The sequence below is a fragment of the Strongylocentrotus purpuratus genome, unplaced genomic scaffold (genome assembly GCF_000002235.5).
Source record: "Strongylocentrotus purpuratus isolate Spur 01 unplaced genomic scaffold, Spur_5.0 spur5_scaffold_5, whole genome shotgun sequence".
NCBI classification, from domain to species: domain Eukaryota; kingdom Metazoa; phylum Echinodermata; class Echinoidea; order Camarodonta; family Strongylocentrotidae; genus Strongylocentrotus; species Strongylocentrotus purpuratus.
Window position 1 is genome coordinate 24,021,452 of NW_022145611.1, and position 19,480 is coordinate 24,040,931.

At 35.1% G+C, this 19,480-nt stretch overlaps 2 protein-coding genes across 3 annotated transcripts; both read left to right on the forward strand.

The window, feature by feature from the left end:
- Nucleotides 1-803: 803 nt before the first annotated feature.
- On the forward strand, nucleotides 804-10,733 carry LOC583691 (DNA repair protein RAD51 homolog 1). The gene is made up of 10 exons (XM_030999365.1): nucleotides 804-922; nucleotides 2,741-2,834; nucleotides 3,840-3,977; nucleotides 4,499-4,616; nucleotides 5,076-5,167; nucleotides 5,563-5,657; nucleotides 6,102-6,215; nucleotides 6,749-6,878; nucleotides 8,386-8,507; nucleotides 8,975-10,733. The coding sequence occupies exons 2-10, from the start codon at nucleotides 2,760-2,762 to the stop codon at nucleotides 9,096-9,098; spliced, it is 1,008 nt and encodes a 335-aa protein (XP_030855225.1). The 5' UTR covers nucleotides 804-922; nucleotides 2,741-2,759; the 3' UTR covers nucleotides 9,099-10,733.
- Nucleotides 10,734-11,635: 902 nt separating this feature from the next.
- Nucleotides 11,636-17,360, forward strand: LOC583714 (adipocyte plasma membrane-associated protein). 2 transcript variants are annotated; one of them, XM_030998890.1, is made up of 9 exons: nucleotides 11,636-11,893; nucleotides 12,322-12,414; nucleotides 12,966-13,081; nucleotides 13,648-13,743; nucleotides 14,139-14,246; nucleotides 15,023-15,194; nucleotides 15,590-15,724; nucleotides 16,278-16,461; nucleotides 16,928-17,360. In XM_030998890.1, coding segments are annotated over exons 1-9 (1,113 nt in total). In that variant the 5' UTR covers nucleotides 11,636-11,891; the 3' UTR covers nucleotides 17,135-17,360. The 2 variants fall into 2 exon arrangements, with proteins under 2 accessions (XP_030854750.1, XP_030854751.1); XM_030998891.1 differs by lacking the exon at nucleotides 14,139-14,246.
- Nucleotides 17,361-19,480: the final 2,120 nt, after the last annotated feature.

Consider the following 19,480-nt stretch of genomic DNA (forward strand, 5'->3'; position numbering starts at 1 on the left):
ACTATAAGAAGTTGTCCCCATCGCGAAGGTCTAAACTGAACTGCCTACTAGAGGTCTAGGCCTACATTTAGTAAAGCTTGACCCGGCCCACTCTCATGCATTACGTCGTATTATCAGCTTTATTCGTCATAAAAATGAATAAACACAAACTTTGGTTTCTTACCGTACAAACGATACTGGAGTGAAAGAAAATCACTGCAGAATAGCGGATTATGTACAAGATTAAGATGTTGCTTCGATAAGAATCCCGTTGTTTGCAACGGGACAGCTGATCACGGCGAAGGTAAAAATGTACTAGAATTATGTCCCGGCATGCTTTGCGATGAAACAACCGTGAAGACACGGATAATTATCTGGCGGCCGCCAGATAATTATCTGGCGGCCGCCAGATAATTAACTGGCGGCCGCCAGATAATTAACTGGCGGCCGCCAGATAATTATCTGGCGGCCGCCAGATAATTTCTCTTAAATTTATTTCGTAGGTGGCACTAATGGGCTTCCGTAGCTAACAGAACACCCCCTAACAGATACCATAGAACACAATAGTGATATCGGCTGCTTATTTTATTTGACGATTTGACGATTTCATTTATTTTATAGGGGTTAACATATTCTGGAGGGGATGTGTGTGTTTATAAGTCACACATGCTTTGTTTATATTAAACTACCGAAGACAATTGAACAATTATCGTGTCATAATAAATCATTGAAAACATTATTTAATTTTTTTTAGCACGTAAATTTAACAAAATCTTGTAATCTATTGAAAAGTGATGGATTATCATTACAAATTTACCCAAAAGAGAATCGCATCCATCCACCGGGCGGTCGGTGTGTGTATACGAGCTCGAACTTGTGGCGCGCTATATAAATTCCACAATATTTACGTTACTTGGCACCATCAGTTTTCGAGAAAGGACAGGTGAAATGTTTTATTATATCATTTTTTCAATTCATATTACTATCTCAATGTGTGTGTTACATATTACAATGATGATTGAGTTTCGCTCATCATTTCAAAAGATTACATGAGACAAATAATGAATGTTACCTTCTAAAAATGTATAGAATGTTGATAGGTCTAGATCATAGATGATTTTTCCGCTCTCGCGATCGCGCTTGGCATGCTTGCATTTTTCCAGCTGTGCAGCTCCAGTGTGATTTGAGTTCGACTGTCGCCGCGCTGTGCACTGTGTGTAGTGAATGAACTGCTACTAAAACTTAGTAGAATGATATGACCAATGCCAATGGCATGGCAATGCCATTCACATGTCAATGTCTATGATTTTAGAATTTTATATCAAGCTTTAATGTATGATCTAATAATAATAATAGACCTAGATTCTGGATCTAGAGTCTACAGTTTCACAAATGTCAGGCAATTGAGCCTCTTTCAATTCACTGTGTTGACTGTAGACTATCAGTATCACACTCACACTCACCAGACCATGTTACAGCATTCTGGATCATTGACCAGTGTAGACTGAATTTTCTGTCATCTTTCGTTCGTTTAGCCTCTTATTTGGGTAGGGTCGGCAGAAAATTTGGTCTAGGACCAGCGCGAACGGGGCCGGGATGCATAAATTGCATCATATTTTGTCTTTTGACATGCAGGCAAGCTTGAAAAGTAGCCCCGCCCCCGAAAAATAAATATTAATTTTTTCCCTGTGTTTACCGTTAGACTCTAGACTTCATTTGTAGGAGTAAGTGAAACCAGTTGTAGTCTCAAACTCAGAGAAACACATCCCCAAACAAAATAAATAGACTTTTTTTGTTTTTTCAGTCTAGAATAGAACAAAACGGACTTAATAGTGACACTGTCACACCAACAGTTATTTCGTCAAATGTGTTTGTTTAATAGAGTGGTCAAGTGTGACGTCATCAAAAAACTATTTTGAGATTTTCCAAATTTGAACTTTTTCTGAAAGCGCATCAAAAATAATATCCAAATCTTGAAGCATTCGCTGAGATATGACCATCCGAAAAAAATAGATTAAAAATTTTGCTCTGGTTCGTAATGTTATGAACATAGAGCAAAATAACATTGATTTCCTGTTGAACTCTTCCATAATTTTATTAATTGAATTCGTTTTCACTGGCTGCCTGCCTGCCCTAACAACAAAGAAGATGAAAGACTTCATGCATGGCTGATCGCCAACGAAACAGAGTTGGTTGCTTGTTGCTACTGCAGGCAGCGAGTGAAAACAAACTTGTTCAATAAAATTATGGAAATGCAAGCATCACTTTAAACAAACAGAACTTTGTTATTCCAGGCTCCTGTTTAAGATGTCATATAAAAGGGCAGAAAATGAACTTTCTGGAAATGTGATTTTCTCTTTGAAATTCCAATAATGTTCGCCAAATGACATTTTGGTACCCTTTCTTCAAATTGTTTTTAATCACTCATGCGTGAAATATGCATCATATGACTTGCATCAAATAAAAGAGGAGGATCTAAGCTTTACAAATCATTTATTAATTATAATTGTGATTAAGTTATGATAAAACATTGATAGTTCTCGGTTTCGTTTTTTTTCTCGAACGCACTGTATATTAAAAGCAAACAAAGCAAATAAAGTGTTTGGTATAAAAAATACAATATTAAATGAATCTAATGCTAGAACTAGATGTCAGCTTATGAGTACCGGTATAATATTGCATAAAACCATACAAACTAGTTAAGGATAAGTCTAGCAGTTGATATTTGCAATTTTATTGATTGATTTTTTTCTTCTTCCAGGTTCATTCAAAAAGGAAACATGGCAATGCAAATGCACAATGCTGAGCAGGAAGTTTCTGAGGAGTTTGGTCCACTCGGTATCAGTAGGCTTGAGGTGAGAAATTTCATAATCCTGCCCTTTTACCCCATGGCTAGAATATGTCCAAAACTCTCATTTATCTTGCTTTTATTTTATTTTATTTCATTTTATTTTTATCATTATTATATTTGTACAGTCAAGCCAATACTATTAGGAGTAGACTGAAGATTGATACGGTATACATACACTTGTACATTTAGTGTGTATGATGTGAACACTGTTCGGATGTCCACAAATTATCTCAACAATGTCTTTATTTCTACAAAAAGTTATTTGTTTTAACAAATAATTGTGGATTAAATCTGGAATGACATGATATATCCAATGCATTATTAGCTGTATTTTTAGATTGATTTATCTGTTCATATGAGCATGGCCTCTTCAGCTTGTAACAGCTGGAAACTTGCCGGTTGGGAAATTCCTAAACCAGAATTATAGTTGGTATTTATAGTACATATACATGTATATATTTGATTTGTATTTAAAGTAACTCCTTATGCATTCTCTGGGTAGATATACATGTATGTGCACTACACAAGTTGTCATTATTATCACATGGTAGAGGGTTTCCAGCTTTCCTAGAAAGTAGGGATGAGTTCCCTTTTTACAGTCAAGGAAATATGGAAAAAGTCTGGGTATTTGAGGGGGGGAAAAAAAATCACTTGAGAGAAAAATCAATCTGACCAATCAAAATTCAGGGAATTTCATTTGTCCCCCCCCCCCCCCCAAAAAAGAGTAGAAGCTCTCTTACATTTTTGTCTTGTGTCCACATAGCATATCTACCAGAAGTTTGGATCTGGTGGTTTATTATCATATGCATGTGCTGTGTAGTGTGCCTCCTTTAATGATCTGGACACTTTGAAACTTTGTCTGGGAAAAGTAAGGGAATTATGTTTTTCACAAAATGCTGAGAACTCCACAATTATCATAGTTACAAGTGATGTTGGAATGCATATGAGTAAAAACATATTGACATTCTAGATGCAGGTATTTTGATAATGATAATTTCATTTCCTACAGGCTAGTGGAATAAGCTCTAATGATGTGAAGAAGCTGGAGGAAGCAGGTATGCACACTGTGGAGTCTGTGGCTTACTCTACCAAGAAAGAACTGTGTGCTGTCAAGGGTATCAGTGAGGCTAAGGCAGATAAGATCCTGGTAAGATTTGTTTAAATAAGACATGGACAGAAATTGATAGAATCAGAAGAAGGAAGAAGAAGGAAGAAAGCAAAGGTGAAAAGAGTCTAGTTAAACCTGGCCTTATCGTAATAAATGTCTGATATTCAATTCAGCTTTAGGCCTTGTTTGGGGGCAAATACCGGTAGAGTCAATTTACGTCCAAGACATGATGGCTCTTGTAAATATATGTTGCTTGTGATATTGGTATTGGATTGATAGTGTGTTTTTGATCCAGCTATTTTATAATTTGTTTGAGCCCAGGTTTCTTTTCTTTACTTTGTTTCATGGAATTTATTAGTCAGTTAAATATAAGGTAAGCCTTAAGAAGCTGTAACAGTTTTACATGAATCCTATAAAATGTGCACCAGATAATTTTGATATGTGTGAAGTAAAGTACAAACTACAAAGCTAATATTTTGATTGAAAATGAGACTTTAATTCCCTACTCTTGACTTGCTTCAAATCAATTTCATAGTCCATGTCAAATTGTGCTTTTACAGACGGAGGCCCAGAAGCTTGTTCCTATGGGCTTCACCACGGCTACTCAGTTCCACCAACAGAGATCAGAGATCATACAGGTCACAACTGGCTCCAAGGAGCTGGACAAACTTCTACAAGGTATGGTGTATTCTTCACCTGAAACAGTACAGAAAGAAAAAAAGATGTGTGATTCTAATAGAATGGAATGTTTTATGTGGAGAGTCTGGGGACTATCCTTTCAAAACATTTACTTTCTCATTTTATTTTTGTGTAAGTGGCTATAAAAGCCGCTAAAGTGGGACATGGCCGGGCCTCAACTCAATGGTTCCAGTTCCTGGTCCCCTCTCCTTTCAGTTATATAGGCCAAGTAAAAAAAACACTAGAACAAAGAACTTGCACTCAGTTACCCATATCCATAAAGTTGTGCCCCCCCCCCCATATTTTGTTGTTGCATGTTCTCAAATGCCTCCTATAGATGAGGCTTGTAATTTCCTTTGATAATATACAAGCTTATTCTTTATTCTATAAAGATTTTTTAATTTTCCTGAAGATATGTTTTGAGATTTTCTATTGATTTTTTTTTCTTTCCGGCTTCAGGTGGTATTGAGACTGGTTCTATCACAGAAATCTTTGGAGAGTTCAGAACTGGAAAGACACAACTCTGCCATACTATGGCAGTGACTTGTCAGGTAAGAGCTTTGCCTCAAATTTGTTTACTGTTAGTGTGTATCTTGGACAAGACATGTTGTGTAGAAACTTACAAAAAACAAAGAAAAAAAATCATGTGAATGCTACAGACCATCAATATTAAATCATAAATGTGTTATATTCTATTTATTTCTTTTTGTAAGATTTATCATAAATATTGTATATATTATGACTGATTGTATGTATAATTATGGAATTTTTTCCTGCTTAATATTATTATCTGAACCCTGTCTTGGTTAAATTCTACAGAATGTTAAACATTTGGCTATGGGATAAATAAATCAGATTTTGAATTTATCCATTGATAACTCCAGCCCAAATCTTTATTATGAAACAATTATTCCAGTACAATTGCCCTCAATTTTTGCCTTGTTAGCTACCTATTGACAATGGTGGAGGAGAAGGGAAATGTCTCTACATAGACACAGAGGGTACCTTCCGACCTGAGAGATTGATTGCTGTAGCAGACAGGTGAGTACCAGAAGGGCTGTTAGCTAGCTCTCCATGTAGTTATGCTGTTCTTGTTCTCCATGCACTGTACAATGTGCAGTACATGATATAAATCAGGTAGACCAGAGTTATCTAATTAAAAAAAAAAGTAGATTACGAGTATGCATTTAAGCAATGGTACTCTACAAATTCCCAGATTTTATAGGATTGGATATTGTTTTAGCCCAAAACCTGATGAAATTTATCAAAACACACATGATGGATTACAATAGTAATAATGAACTGTTTGTTATATAGTGCCTTACCAGTCATTACACGACTGACCAAAGAGCTTACAGTATTATTTCCCCGGTCACTTAATTACCAGAATAGAGGTAAGATAGGAGGGACATCATTTAGGATGGCCTCATTTTTCTTACCTATATGTACTCTACATGACTGTATGATACATTTAATTTGATTTAGATACAATCTGTCAGGCAGTGATGTGTTGGACAACGTAGCGTATGCGAGAGCTCACAACTCAGATCATCAGTCACAACTCCTTCTTCAGGCTTCAGCAATGATGGCAGAATCAAGGTGAGAAAAGTTTAAATTTCAAAACGAGTTCACAATTAGTTCATTCCGAAGACCAGTCTTGATACATAAATGAAACATAGGATTGTCCCAATTTGTCAAAATCTGCAACACCATGTTTCATTTATTTGTTTTTGGTATAGTCAATTGTCTATTTTATTCTTTTGCTTTCATTAGGTTGAATTTCTGCTTGGGGTCGGGGGGGGGGGGGGGGGCAGGGATTGGTGTTCCATGACATAGGAGAACCCTTATCCTAAGCTTGTTTCTGCACTTCTCATCCAAAATGTGGTGAAAATATGGTGCATGTAATAACCTCCGTATCTCAATCAGTTATATTTATGAGAAGAGAGGACTGATAAATTAGGTGATTGAATGAAAAATATTATTGATCATGATGATGTGATCATTGATAACAATCCAGTAAAATGATAGTATGTTTTCATTTGCCAGACTACCCACTACTTTATGGAACTGGTTGCTCAAACACTGTTTTCATGGCTGATAGAAATGACATTATGTTACCTATTTTATACCAGGTATGCTTTGCTGATTGTAGACAGTGCCACAGCACTTTATCGCACAGACTACTCCGGGCGTGGTGAGCTAGCCTCAAGGCAGATGCATTTGGGGAGGTTTTTAAGAACACTGCTCAGACTTGCTGATGAGGTAAAGAACAAAGAAAAGAAAAACCTTTATAGTCAGGGTATTTTACCAATATTGCTGCCACTTCTGTAAAGTATTTTCAATTGTGCCATATTTCGGTGAAAGCGTACATAGAGTGATTTCCAGTTCCTGTACCCAAGCATCATCATGCTCATATCGTCAGTTGGTGATATATTGTGGGACATGGACATTGTGAGCAGCAGATGGTAGTATATGTAAATCTGAAGTAGTGTCAGTAGAATACCTTGCCTTTAAAGAGTGAAATAATGCTCCATCTTGGTGATATCTCTGCATTTTTGTCTCGCCTGCGTAGCAAAAAGCGAGACATAGGCGCCGCTTTTCGGCGACGGCGTCAACGTTTTAGAATTTTTAATATAATTTTGATTGTATAAATTCTTATTCAATGAAACTTGAACTAAAGAGTTATCAAGTATTCCCGATCATGTGAGGAGAATTTCAGGTCAGTAAGTCAAGGTCAAAGGTCATTTCGGGTCTGCAAACTTAGACTTTGTTGTGGCATCAACATCAAGATTTTGAATTTTTAGCATAATTTCAGAATTCCTATTCCATGAAAATCAAACATAAGTGTTGTCAAGTATCACCAATTATGTGATTAGTCTCTTAGGTGACAAACTCAAGGGCAAGTGTCATTTCAGGTTTGCATTCAGTGTTTTCAAGAATTTGAATTTTTAGCATAACTTCAAAAGTGTTTGTTCAAATTCCATGAAACTTGTACCCAAGGGCTACCAAGTATCACAAATCATATGACACAAATTCCAGGTCACAAAGTCAAAGTCAAAGGTCATTTTAGGTCAGTAGACTTGAATTTTGTTTTTCACAACTTAATATGAGAAATAATAAATTAATTTTTGTTATTTGTTCATATTTCATGAAAGTTATTAATCTTGGTAGAAATAATAGTAAATAATTTTTCTGATGATTCTTAGTCAATATCCACTTCACAATGCTGATTATATTCAGAGGATTTCACATTTTGCAGTCTGCTAATGGACCACAATGCCTATAATAATGTCCAAATCTCAATTTTTCATCATATCGAATTGCGTAATGCAGGCTAGACTGCCGAGAGCGTTTCCCTTGTTATGAAAGTGGGGTATGCTAGCCTTAAGACAGATGCATATATGGGAAGTCTCCCAAGTACACTATTCAGCCTTGCTGAAGAGGCAAACAAATGCCTTGAAGGGATGAACTTTATTTCTTTTTCTGCGTTTTCTAGGCAATGTTGGTTTAAAGTGTGAATTAGCATTCATACATTGTGAAATTCGGATCAGAATTTGAATTTGTGAAATATTGGTAGAGGCATAGTTGGTATGAAACAGTGTTGATCCAACATGGTTCACATGTGAAAGCACATTTGTGAAAAAATAACTTTTTTTTTCTTCAAAGGTCACCTTTTTACAAATATATACAAATTATTGTTTTATGTCTTACCATTTGTGTAACATGCACACATTCTCACTGTCATAAAAATATCTCTTGTATTTCTTAGTATGGTGTTGCTGTGGTGATCACTAACCAGGTTGTCGCTCAAGTAGATGGTGCAGCGATGTTCACTTCAGATCCTAAGAAACCCATAGGAGGTCATATCATGGCTCATGCTTCCACTACAAGGTTAGTGCACTTTCAGAAAGTTCAAATCAATTTAGAAATATGGTATTGTAATTTGATTCACTGTGTACTTGATAACAAGAGCCATTATTTATTTTGCTGTGTGAAGTGCTAATATTGATTTTGCTGTGTGAAATTGGTATGAAAAATTTGTATAAAAATGCATAATTTCAAGAAGCAATATGATTAACCTAATTATTAGCATTGCATGTTCTGGCCATAATAGCAATTTTTGGGGGGTATTCAAGAATGCTCTTTAGAAATAATTCTCTTCTTGTAATCCTTTATGTTTGATGATATGAATAGTTTCGCCTCTTTATGTCTTTGTTTTTCTTCTCACTCTCTCTTTATTTCCTCCTTTCTTTATTTTGCATGTCTTGTACTTCTTTCTTTTCACTATTATTGCCCCCAACTCATCTCTTTTTGTCTCTCTGTGCCTCTCTTCATCTTTCTCCCACTCTGTTCTACAGGCTATACCTGAGGAAAGGTCGAGGTGAGACCAGGATATGTAAGATCTATGATTCCCCCTGCCTGCCTGAAGCAGAAGCCATGTTTGCCATCAATCCCGATGGTGTTGGTGATGCCAAGGACTGATCTGATCTGACCTGACCAAAATCCTTACCGAACTCTTTCTATCAAGGCGAGCAGCCCGACACTTGACCTGAAGTAGCCCTCCAGTTAACATGAAGAAGCCTACATTGTACATATGGACATGGATTCAGTTGCTCCTGCTTAAATTTTGTTGATCAAATTGTCCATCATGATGGTGCCATAGAAGGTTGTTACACATGATATCAGGGCTATTAGTCCTACCCTGGTCTCTAAGTAGCCTACCTTGTATATGGACATGGCTTCATTTCTTCATGCTTAATTGTGTTTATCAAACTATCCATAGTGATTGCAGAATGGATTTCCCAAAGAACAATTGAGTAACTTCAGCTGTGGTAACCCTACAAATGATTAGTTGTATGTAACCATGTTGTATAAAAGGACATTACTTCAATCACTCATCATTTATGCTTCATTTGGTTCGTCGTAATGGTCATAGTGCTGTGGTGTTTGGGTAAATATGCATTCTTGGTCAGTTTCCATTTAGAGTGTAAGTTATTGCATTACTGATTATTTTTCCTGCTTTCACTGAGGAAAAACTGATAATGGAATGGAATTTATTCTGATTGATATGCATAAAACAAGAAAACTTCATGTGGTCTTTCTTGAAATTTATGGAGAGGAAATTTATGTTGATTTCAAGATTTGTAAACATTAGCAACTCTGTGTATGTGCGAGTGATATAGGAATCTAATGACCTTGAGATATACAACAACAGTCCATTTGACTCATGGATTGAAGAATCTACAGGTGGATTAGGTCTAAGAAACTTGCATCTGACTTGCATCTTTCCCAGTGTTTCCTGGAATGAGAAGTGAAATGTGCATACATTGTCTTAAATCAACGTCCAAGTACTTTTATACTAGATTCAGTCACAAATTCACACTTTAGTATGTGGCCATTTCTTGACAGATACCTTTGTTGGGGCACATGAGGAAATTATTACCCGAACTTTTCCTGTGAGCATTCATATTTAAAAATGTAAATCAAATCCTTTTTTTTTCCTGAATGAATTGTACACATATGATTAGGTTATTAATGGCTATTAGAACTTCATTAAAAAGTTGTAGAAGCTAGCATTGTTTAATTTTATTTGAAATGAGAGATTAAAAAAAACTTAATCAAATCTGACTATTATATTAGTTAAGTATGATACATGTACATGTAAGATAATATATATTTAATACACTGTTCTCTTGTATGTGCTTAAAATGTTGGCTTCTTTAGTTTGAAGATATTTTATTGTATACGACAGTCATTATTTGTACTATAAACAATTTTTGTCTCCCATAGCCTGATGCAAAAAGGGTGACAGTAATAATATGCACCAACCATCAAAAGAAGGAACTAGATTGTAATTTCTTTTCCTTTTTTGTGTATAAATCATGGATTTCTGTTGATAGTTTCCTTTTTATGCTGGTAATATGTCTTTTAATATTTAGGTGATTATTTCTTTATTATTTCCTTTTTACAAATATTATAATAATTCCTTTTTTTGCATATACATTGTATGATCAAAAGACATGTATTATGTCATATTCAGTTCTTATCATTTGATCCTTTCTTCATTCCTTGCATCAAAACAGATCTGTAAATAAAGCAAAATTTGTATATGGTTAACACGTCATTGTTTTCATTTAGAATACCATTACCCAAGACCCTTGAATTTTGCAATGTAATCTTGCACTCTCTGCCCAAGAAAACTTGGGATCAGTTAAGTCTAGAATCTGAAAAGTGTTATTTTATTTCACGTTTGCGATCTCTGCCTTCCCCTACCTGCTCCAAGCTGAAGATCGTGTAATGGGGATCATGTAAAATTTTTGGCTTGCAGCAAGTAGAGGAAGATGGCATAACATTATTTGAGATTGTCTAAAAATTAAATCGATCAGATTCTGGACTAATCATCCTCTTTCGCCACCTCCAAACCCACAACCTAATACTGACCACATTGTGAAAATGGTCATCTTTTGTTAAGAAGGATGAGCAATATGTACAAAGCACAAAATATCCAGTTCAGTGATCATGGTCAGAAAAGTGGAAAGAGATAGAGAGAAGGATAGAAAGATCAACAGGGAGAGAGAGAGAGAGAGAGAGAGAGAGAGCAATAGTGCTTGAACGACAAGCGTTAAGGTATGGAGAGAAGGAATAATAACAAGATGTACCTGCCAACCCCTACAAATAATCCAGAATATTACGTCTTCCTGGATTTCTAGGACCTGAAAATCTGGAATATTCTGATTTAAATTTTTTTTTTTTTATGTGCTAAAGCCAAATAAAGCTTGTTTTATCATGTGCCGTGATTTGAGAGTTCACATATTGTGTACGTTGATTGGCTGCATGATCGAGCAGCAAATTTGTATTCAATTTTAGGTACAGATTTCTCATTTTCGAAGACATGCCGTGCTAAAAATTCCTAATTCTTATTTTCAAATGTTGGCAGGTACATGTATGGATGTTAACAATGATGCGAAGGAAAATCAAACATGATTATTGCCTAAAAAAAGGAGAAAGAAAGAGAGAAGATGGTTCAAGAAAGAAGATATGAATGATTGTTGGAAAGACTCCTTACATAGGTTTAATGAGATGGAATATAGCTGGTATATTTTCATGTATAATCGGTACCAGTGTCTTTGCTGACCTGCTCTATGAAAAACTGGAAACGACCTGCATGTATGTTCTGCTGGTAGTTTTTTTCTGTATCTCATTTGTTTCTTTCAAACCTATTGTAAACCCATCTTTAATGTAGTTTACTAAAGAACTCTATAGCAAGCAGCTAAAATGTAAGTGTGTAAGCATTTTCTCATTATTATACCCCATGTAGGCTATCATAGATTAAATACATTCATTTTATGTTTATGATTAAGAAATAATGTAATAGTTTACCAGATTTATGATACACATTCTTCAATGATTTTGTTTTAATCGCTCATAAACAGTGCATTATCATTTTCATTCTTTCCAGCCAAGACTTTATGATTTCTTATATAAGTCAAGGATCCAAAAAATTTGTATGTACAATTACTTCTTTTTTCAGGCTAGTGATAGTACGTACATGTACATCTGTCATTTTCTCATGTCTCTTTTTATTTCACTGAGTCAAGCTCTGACGATGTAATTTTGCATTACTTATATTGAAGTTTTTGTTTGTTTATTTTCTTTAAAACCGATTTGCTTCACCTTTTCTTTGTCGACCTAAACCATGCAACAGGTCTACCCCGAGTGTGGTACTTACTATTATTGTACCATTAATTGGTGTAGTAGTCTACTTGCTTCCAGCTCCATTTGAACCAGTCGGGTTTGAGTAAGTTCCATCAGTTTCATGTCAGATTAATCAATTCAGTCATTCAATATTAAAAATTGTAAATACTGTTACATGTATATGCAAACTGTTTTTAGATATATGCAGAAAATACCTGAAACAGCCTGTGATTTATTTTCCAGTCTTGTCTTAATTCAATATAACTTATACCTCAAGTGAAGGGCAATATTTTAATAAACTTAATTCTCTATGTGTGGAAGAGACATGGTTAATGGCTCTTTAGTCATTGAAATAGTTTTACACTCATAATTTTATATACTTCAAATGACTATTTCTATTTTCTTGTATCTTGTCTTTATTGTCTTCCTAAAATGTATTATTTAATTGTGACAAAAATTATAGCAATTTAAAAATCGTACCAGCAAATTTATGTATAGTCATATCCTTCATTGTTTTTTTTAGATAATCGCCTCGCCCCCCAAAAAAATAAAAATAAATAAAAAATAAATGAGTAAAAATGAAACAAACAGTTGAGATCGATTATCGGACACCACACCAAGATTTATGCTCGTCAATTTCTATTACATTTCCAGATTGCAAAGTCCTCCATATCTTGGAGACGCTCTACCAGTGAATGATCATCTCCAGAGAGCAGAGAAAATCCTAGAGAATCAGGTCCTTGGTCCTGAATCACTGGTCTTCAAAGATGGTAGAGACACTCTGACAATAGCCTACTGTTGATATAATCATACAAGTGATCAACCAAAAACCACTTCCCAATTTAAGTAAAAAATAAAATGGTATTAATCAAAAGATATGAACAGTAGGCCAATATATCATTTCAGTGAATTTCTTCATTTCAATATCTCATTTCTCTCTTTCTACATAATAAATACATGCGCATATATATATCTCTCTGTCTATGATTTTTTTTTCTTTCTCTCTCTCTCTCTTGCCTCTGCCCTTCTGTTTCTATCCTTCCACGTTCTTGTCTTTAAGTCTTTCCCATTTCACTCCTTGATCTCCTGCAATCAAAGTAAATGGTTCCTAGTTATCATTTAATTCAGAATATTGAAAGATATGTGATATAGCACCTTTTCCTTGCAGTTACAAAGTGCTGCACACACCGCTCCACAATGTTTAGGCCACTTATAAACGAAAGTTAGTCACTTCTCAGAAACCAGTTCAGTATATGTAGGCTGGTAATAAGGTAATTTCTAGCAGAATCAAGAAGATTTTAACATAAAAATCATTTTCCTGTTCATGTTCATAAAGGTGACATCTACAGTGGTACCGCTGATGGAAAGATCATCAAAATCAACTCAAACTTGGAGCTAACTAATGTACTTTCACTTGGATCTGTATATTGTGGTAAGAATTTTGATGTTGCTTTATAATGTTAGGGTATGGTGGCGATGACAAACTTGTGCAGTATACTTCTTTGTAGAATTCATCCTGATCATGTTGATTATTGTCATTATGAAAGCGGTATGAGATACTGTACTAATGATAAACATAAATTGTATCACACCTTGTGTCTACGTACAGTATGCAATTAGAAATGTAGTCTAGAGGGAGGGGGGGGGGGGGGGGGAGGGCGCACATTATTGTACTTGTGTAATGAAGAATTTCAAGGGGGTACAGGCCGGTTGGTTGCTTGTACCCCTAAGGTGTATTGGTGAGGATACTACCTCGGATGAAATAAATGACATGGTCATTTCCCTTAAGAATACAATCATTAAAAAAATTAAAATTCTGTCTTTCAGGGAATGAAATTGAATGCGGTCGTCCTCTAGGCTTACGGTTCACCAAAGATGGACTCCTATACATCATCGATGCTCATCTAGGCCTGTTCCATGTTAACGTGTCAACAGGTATGCCAAAAAATTGGTTCTCACTACCATACTTTTAATTGAAACAGATATGTTCATTGCCCTGGGATTCTTTCTTCACTTATTGATAAGAATGTCCTATCTCCCCATCTTTGAGCTTATACTACATATTCCAGTATCCAAACATTGCTACTTTAAAAAAAGAGTTAGGTTGCGACGGGGAATAGAATGAGGGGCATCATTGTCTCCTTTCCCCCTTTTTCTCTCTCTATCTCTCTCTCTCTCTTTCCACTGTCTCACCTCCTCCTCTCTCTCTCTCTCTTTCCACTCTGTCTCACCTCCTCCTCTCTCTCTCTCTCTCTCTCTCTCTCTTTCCACTCGATCTGTCTCACCTCTTCCTCTCTCTCTCTCTCTCTCTCTCTCTCTCTCTCTTTCCACTCTGTCTCACCTCTTCCTCTCTCTCTCTCTTTCCACTCTGTCTCACCTCCTCTCTCTCTCTCTCTCTCTCTCTCTCTTTCCACTCTGTCTCACCTCCTCTCTCTCTCTCTCTCTCTCTCTCTCTTTCCACTCTGTCTCACCTCCTCTCTCTCTCTCACCCTCTCCTCTCCCCCCTCTCATATTCAGAATGATTAATGACAGTGACCTTCTCCCATACACCTTTATATAACAGGAGAGAGGTCTAGCTCATTTAGTAGCTTGTGGTAGCTAGTACAAAAAGGGAGATTAGAGGAGGGATTTAAATATCCCCCCCCCCCCCCTCTCTCTCAATGTCATATACAGAATGACTAACTCTTTGACCTTTTCATACATCATCTCAGGTGAGAGGACTCGTTTAGTATCTGGAGGTACAATAGTTGATGGCAAGCCCATAGTATTCTTCAATGATCTGGCTGTCCGATCCGATGGTATGGTCTATTTCACTCATAGCAGCACAAAATGGCACAGGTTTCAACATGTGTCACTTGCCATGGAAGGAAATAATGATTCAAGGTAATTGTACTTTAATTTACAATCTATCTCATATATTACTGTTTATCATATCTTATTTTTCAGTTTATTGATGATTTCTGACTCTGTACTGTAGCTGTATAATTTTTCATTCTCTATGAACAAAACTAATAGTGATCTCATAATCTTTCTCTTTCCCTCAAATTTACACAAAAGATTTGACAAAAACAGTAAAACAGTAAAACTATATGTTTACAGAAGTTATCAATTAGTTGTACTGCAATTTTACTATGATTATATAAGCACATATTTTTATAGTGCATTCAGAAACGTGAAAGTGGATAAAGTAGAAAAGTATGAAAAACCAACACAAGAAATATGTAGAAGACAAAAAGAATGTTTACTGCACCCATACACCCATTCATATTACATTTCAGACTTCTTCAATTCGACCCGACATCAGGCGAGGTTTCTGTTCTAATGGATGGTTTAACATTAGGTAACGGAGTACAGCTATCCCAGGACGAGAGTTTCTTGCTTGTAGCTGAGGGAGGGAGGATGAGAATACATCAGTAAGTACATGTATGGAGTTGAGATCGGGTTTGAAAAGGGTTCGAATCAATCTCCTTTCCTTTGGGAAGGGGGCAATTATATTGTTCTTGAAATATTCAGATACAGTTTTAGTAAAGGTCAAATTGTTAAAATAAGTTCCAATCAATATCTTTTCTAGTCTACTCATTAGAATAGAACTGAGAGAGAATTAGCGAGAATGAGGTAGAAAGAGGTAAAGAGTGAGAGAGAGAGAGGGAGGGAGAGAGAGAGAGAGCGCTCTACTTCTTTTTCAAAGAATTACATGGTATAACCCTGAAAAGTTTACCGGTACCTATAAATTATTTCATACAAGTTTATATCATTTGATCTCATTGGCATAACTACAAAAATGTACCAGTAGTCTGAATAAGTTTGACTCAAGTATGTTAATTCTGTACACCAAGCACAATATATACTTGTATTCTGCTGACCTTTCAAAAATAAAATGCTGTATTTGTCCTTTTCCCCTACAGTATATGATTCTCATAAAATTGCATTATATATTTCACACAATATAAATCCTTATATGTGAAGGTACTTCCTGACCAGTTCACGAGAAGGAGAAAGAGAAATATTTGCTGACAATCTACCAGGCTTTGTGGATAATATCCGTCCAAGTTCCAGTGGAGGATTCTGGGTAGCCCTTCCTACCATCAGACGACACTGTCTCTATGACGTCTTTGCACCAAGACCATGGCTCAGAAAATTTCTTATCAAGGTAATATAGTCATTACAGCAGAACAGGAGTAAATATTACCACTTAGTTAAAGGATGTTAACGGAATGGTTAATTCAAACTAGCATAAAAATATCTTAAAGTGACTAAAAACAGACGACAAAAAAATTCAAAGAAAATGATTATCAACCGGAGAAACTTTCACCTTCTTTTGATAGGCTATTACCGGTATCATAATTCCTTTCCAAAATTGTTCTGGAAAGAACATTGAACTTGGCCCTTGATTTTTCTAGGTTATTTTGCAGCCTATAACAAAAAGAAGAGGTAAATGTATTTCACTTCTGTTCTTGATTTCACTATTACAGCTGTAAAGAAGGCTGTATTACTTTGCTGATAAATTGGACAAATTAAAATAACTATTCCAATGACAACATTGATGAGTATATGTTTGTATGTAACTTTAAAACCATTCAACTGTTGCTTCTTTTTGCCATCTCTCTTCATCCTAGTTCTTCAGTCCTGAATTCATTGTGAAGTCTACCACTAAGCCTTATGGTCTGGTCATGGAGTTTGCTGAGGATGGGCACATAGTACGAAGACTTGATGACCCTACCGGTGCTGTAGTATCTTACATCAGTGAGGTCCTCGACACGGGAAGCTCACTGTACCTCGGATCATATACTTCTCCATTTTTAGCTAAGCTTAGTCTAGAATGAATCTTGTTTTCTGTGTTGCCAAATATTGTAATTGAAATCTAATTCAATCTAGAATTACAGAAAATGATTGTGATGTCATAATGAAACTTTATTGATTGATTCTCAAGAATACCGCTAAAAAATGTTCATGTACACAAGAATGTTTTTGCCTCCTGTGAAAGTTTATTTTACCTGTAATAACACTGTCTTTGCGTGCTTGCTTATTAAAATGATTATTTAAATTATATATTCTTGAATGTTTGATTTATTCTATGTATTAGAGGTAATTTAGTGATTTTATTGAAATGACAGATACATATATCTCTTTAGACATTCACTCCCGGTAATTCAATCACACATTCACACAGAAATTCACCATTGTGTCTAAAAAGGGAAATAACCTTCACCAACTACTGGTTATCAATATCTTTTATTTTTATTTACAATGTTCGGACCTCCAATGAAATAATATGCAGAGGATGCAGAAAGAAGATTGAGTAAGACTTAACACGGACGACCACAATGTCTCACATTGATCATGGTGTCTACTATACACACACTGTACATCTCACTGATTTGAGCATGATTTTCTGTTTATTGCATGTACATACAGCTGTTTGGAGAATATTATTGACTTTGGCCTATCATTCATACAGAGAGCAAACATTTCACCAAACGTGTACGATGCATCCTCTCCCAAGAATAAATGTAATTTCACAAAAGGCATTGAATATATCATTGAAGAATAATGTTAATTGTATGAATACTATCATGTAACCATTTAAGAGCTTACATTAACCAGCAAGCATAAATAACAACAAAAAATAAGAGAATGACAATTACTACTTAAGCCTCATTGTATTGAATGGTTTTCACTAGAAAACATAAAAATATAGTTGCACTTCATAGGTGAAAAATATCTCTATACAAACTATTCTCTACTCCATAATACCTTACATTTTCTCTGATGTGTAGCTGTTAAATTATCTTGTCTTGTTACTTTCAATCAAATGGTATCGTTATAAACGATATAATACTACCGGTATATGAAACAAAGTATAATTTACCTCTTTAGCACAATGTTTATGAATTGGGGGAAATCGGGTAAAATAAAGATATTTTATCAAGCACACACCAAAATTTACATATCAAAGAGTAGATTTGCAATACAGGTCCTTTTAAGTGTCTTCTGGTCACATAATAACAGAAGGTTGAAGGTGTGATGATAAACAATGTACTATTCAGATGATATGCAAACAAAACAAATCATATCTAATATCCATTCCGGAAGAAGTTCTCGATCCACTATTAAGAGCAGCATTTTTTCAAGTATTACCCAAATTAAAGATTATATCTTGAATCTTTTCATACACACATGAAACCAATTTGGCTGTAACATATAGAAATACACACTTCCAATCAATAGTTTATGGAGACAAAAAATAAACGTGATGTAAAAAGGACCTTTTCAAAGATACGTAAACAAATATTTTTTTGTGCAGAACAGATCTATAGTGAGTAATACTAAAGTTGCAAAACCAAATGCTATAAATAATATAATGTCTCTTCCTTTGATAGTCATGGACAAAATCAAATCACATTTCAGATATTAATTTCCAATGATTTCTATTAATTTACATGTTATAGAGAATATTCAATTGTTCATACCCATTTATATACTGTTGAACATATAAATGAATACAAAAATACATAAACATCATAATTTGATTTCTAGCTTCTGAATTTTTAAATGAAAGGTCCAAACTTCATATTTCACATTTACCAGGTCATCAACTATATTGCTTACTTTCATTCACTTTGTGGTTTTTGGTTTTAACAATCTCTATCAGGAAGATCCCATCCAAAAAACAGTCATCTAAAAATCATTTATTAAAATAAATACTGCAGATATGATATAAGTGTAACAGGTCAAAAATACTCATTCCCACAGTTAATTGCCAACTAAGGCATTCATTAAATGTGTTTAAATGCCTATTAATTCAACAGTTTTTTTCACTTTGGGTCACATGTTCAGCAAGTCAGCTACACAAAAACAAAGAAAAAACAATAAGCCATAAGAAGAAGAATGAGAAGGACAAATAATCACAGCTATTATGGAAAGGATGATGGATGAACACACACAACTACCCAAGAAGAGATATTACTTGCATTGAAATGTCAATATTCTCTTTATAATCCTACGTATATAACCCACTCTTTCACCAAAAGATCTATAAACAATTTTGCAGATGTAGAGAAAATCAAACTAGCATTTTTTTTAAATAGGAGCTCCTTCAGAATATAATACATTAAAAAAAATTCAATGAGTATGCAGCATGTGATAACTATTAAAAGTACACAGTAAAA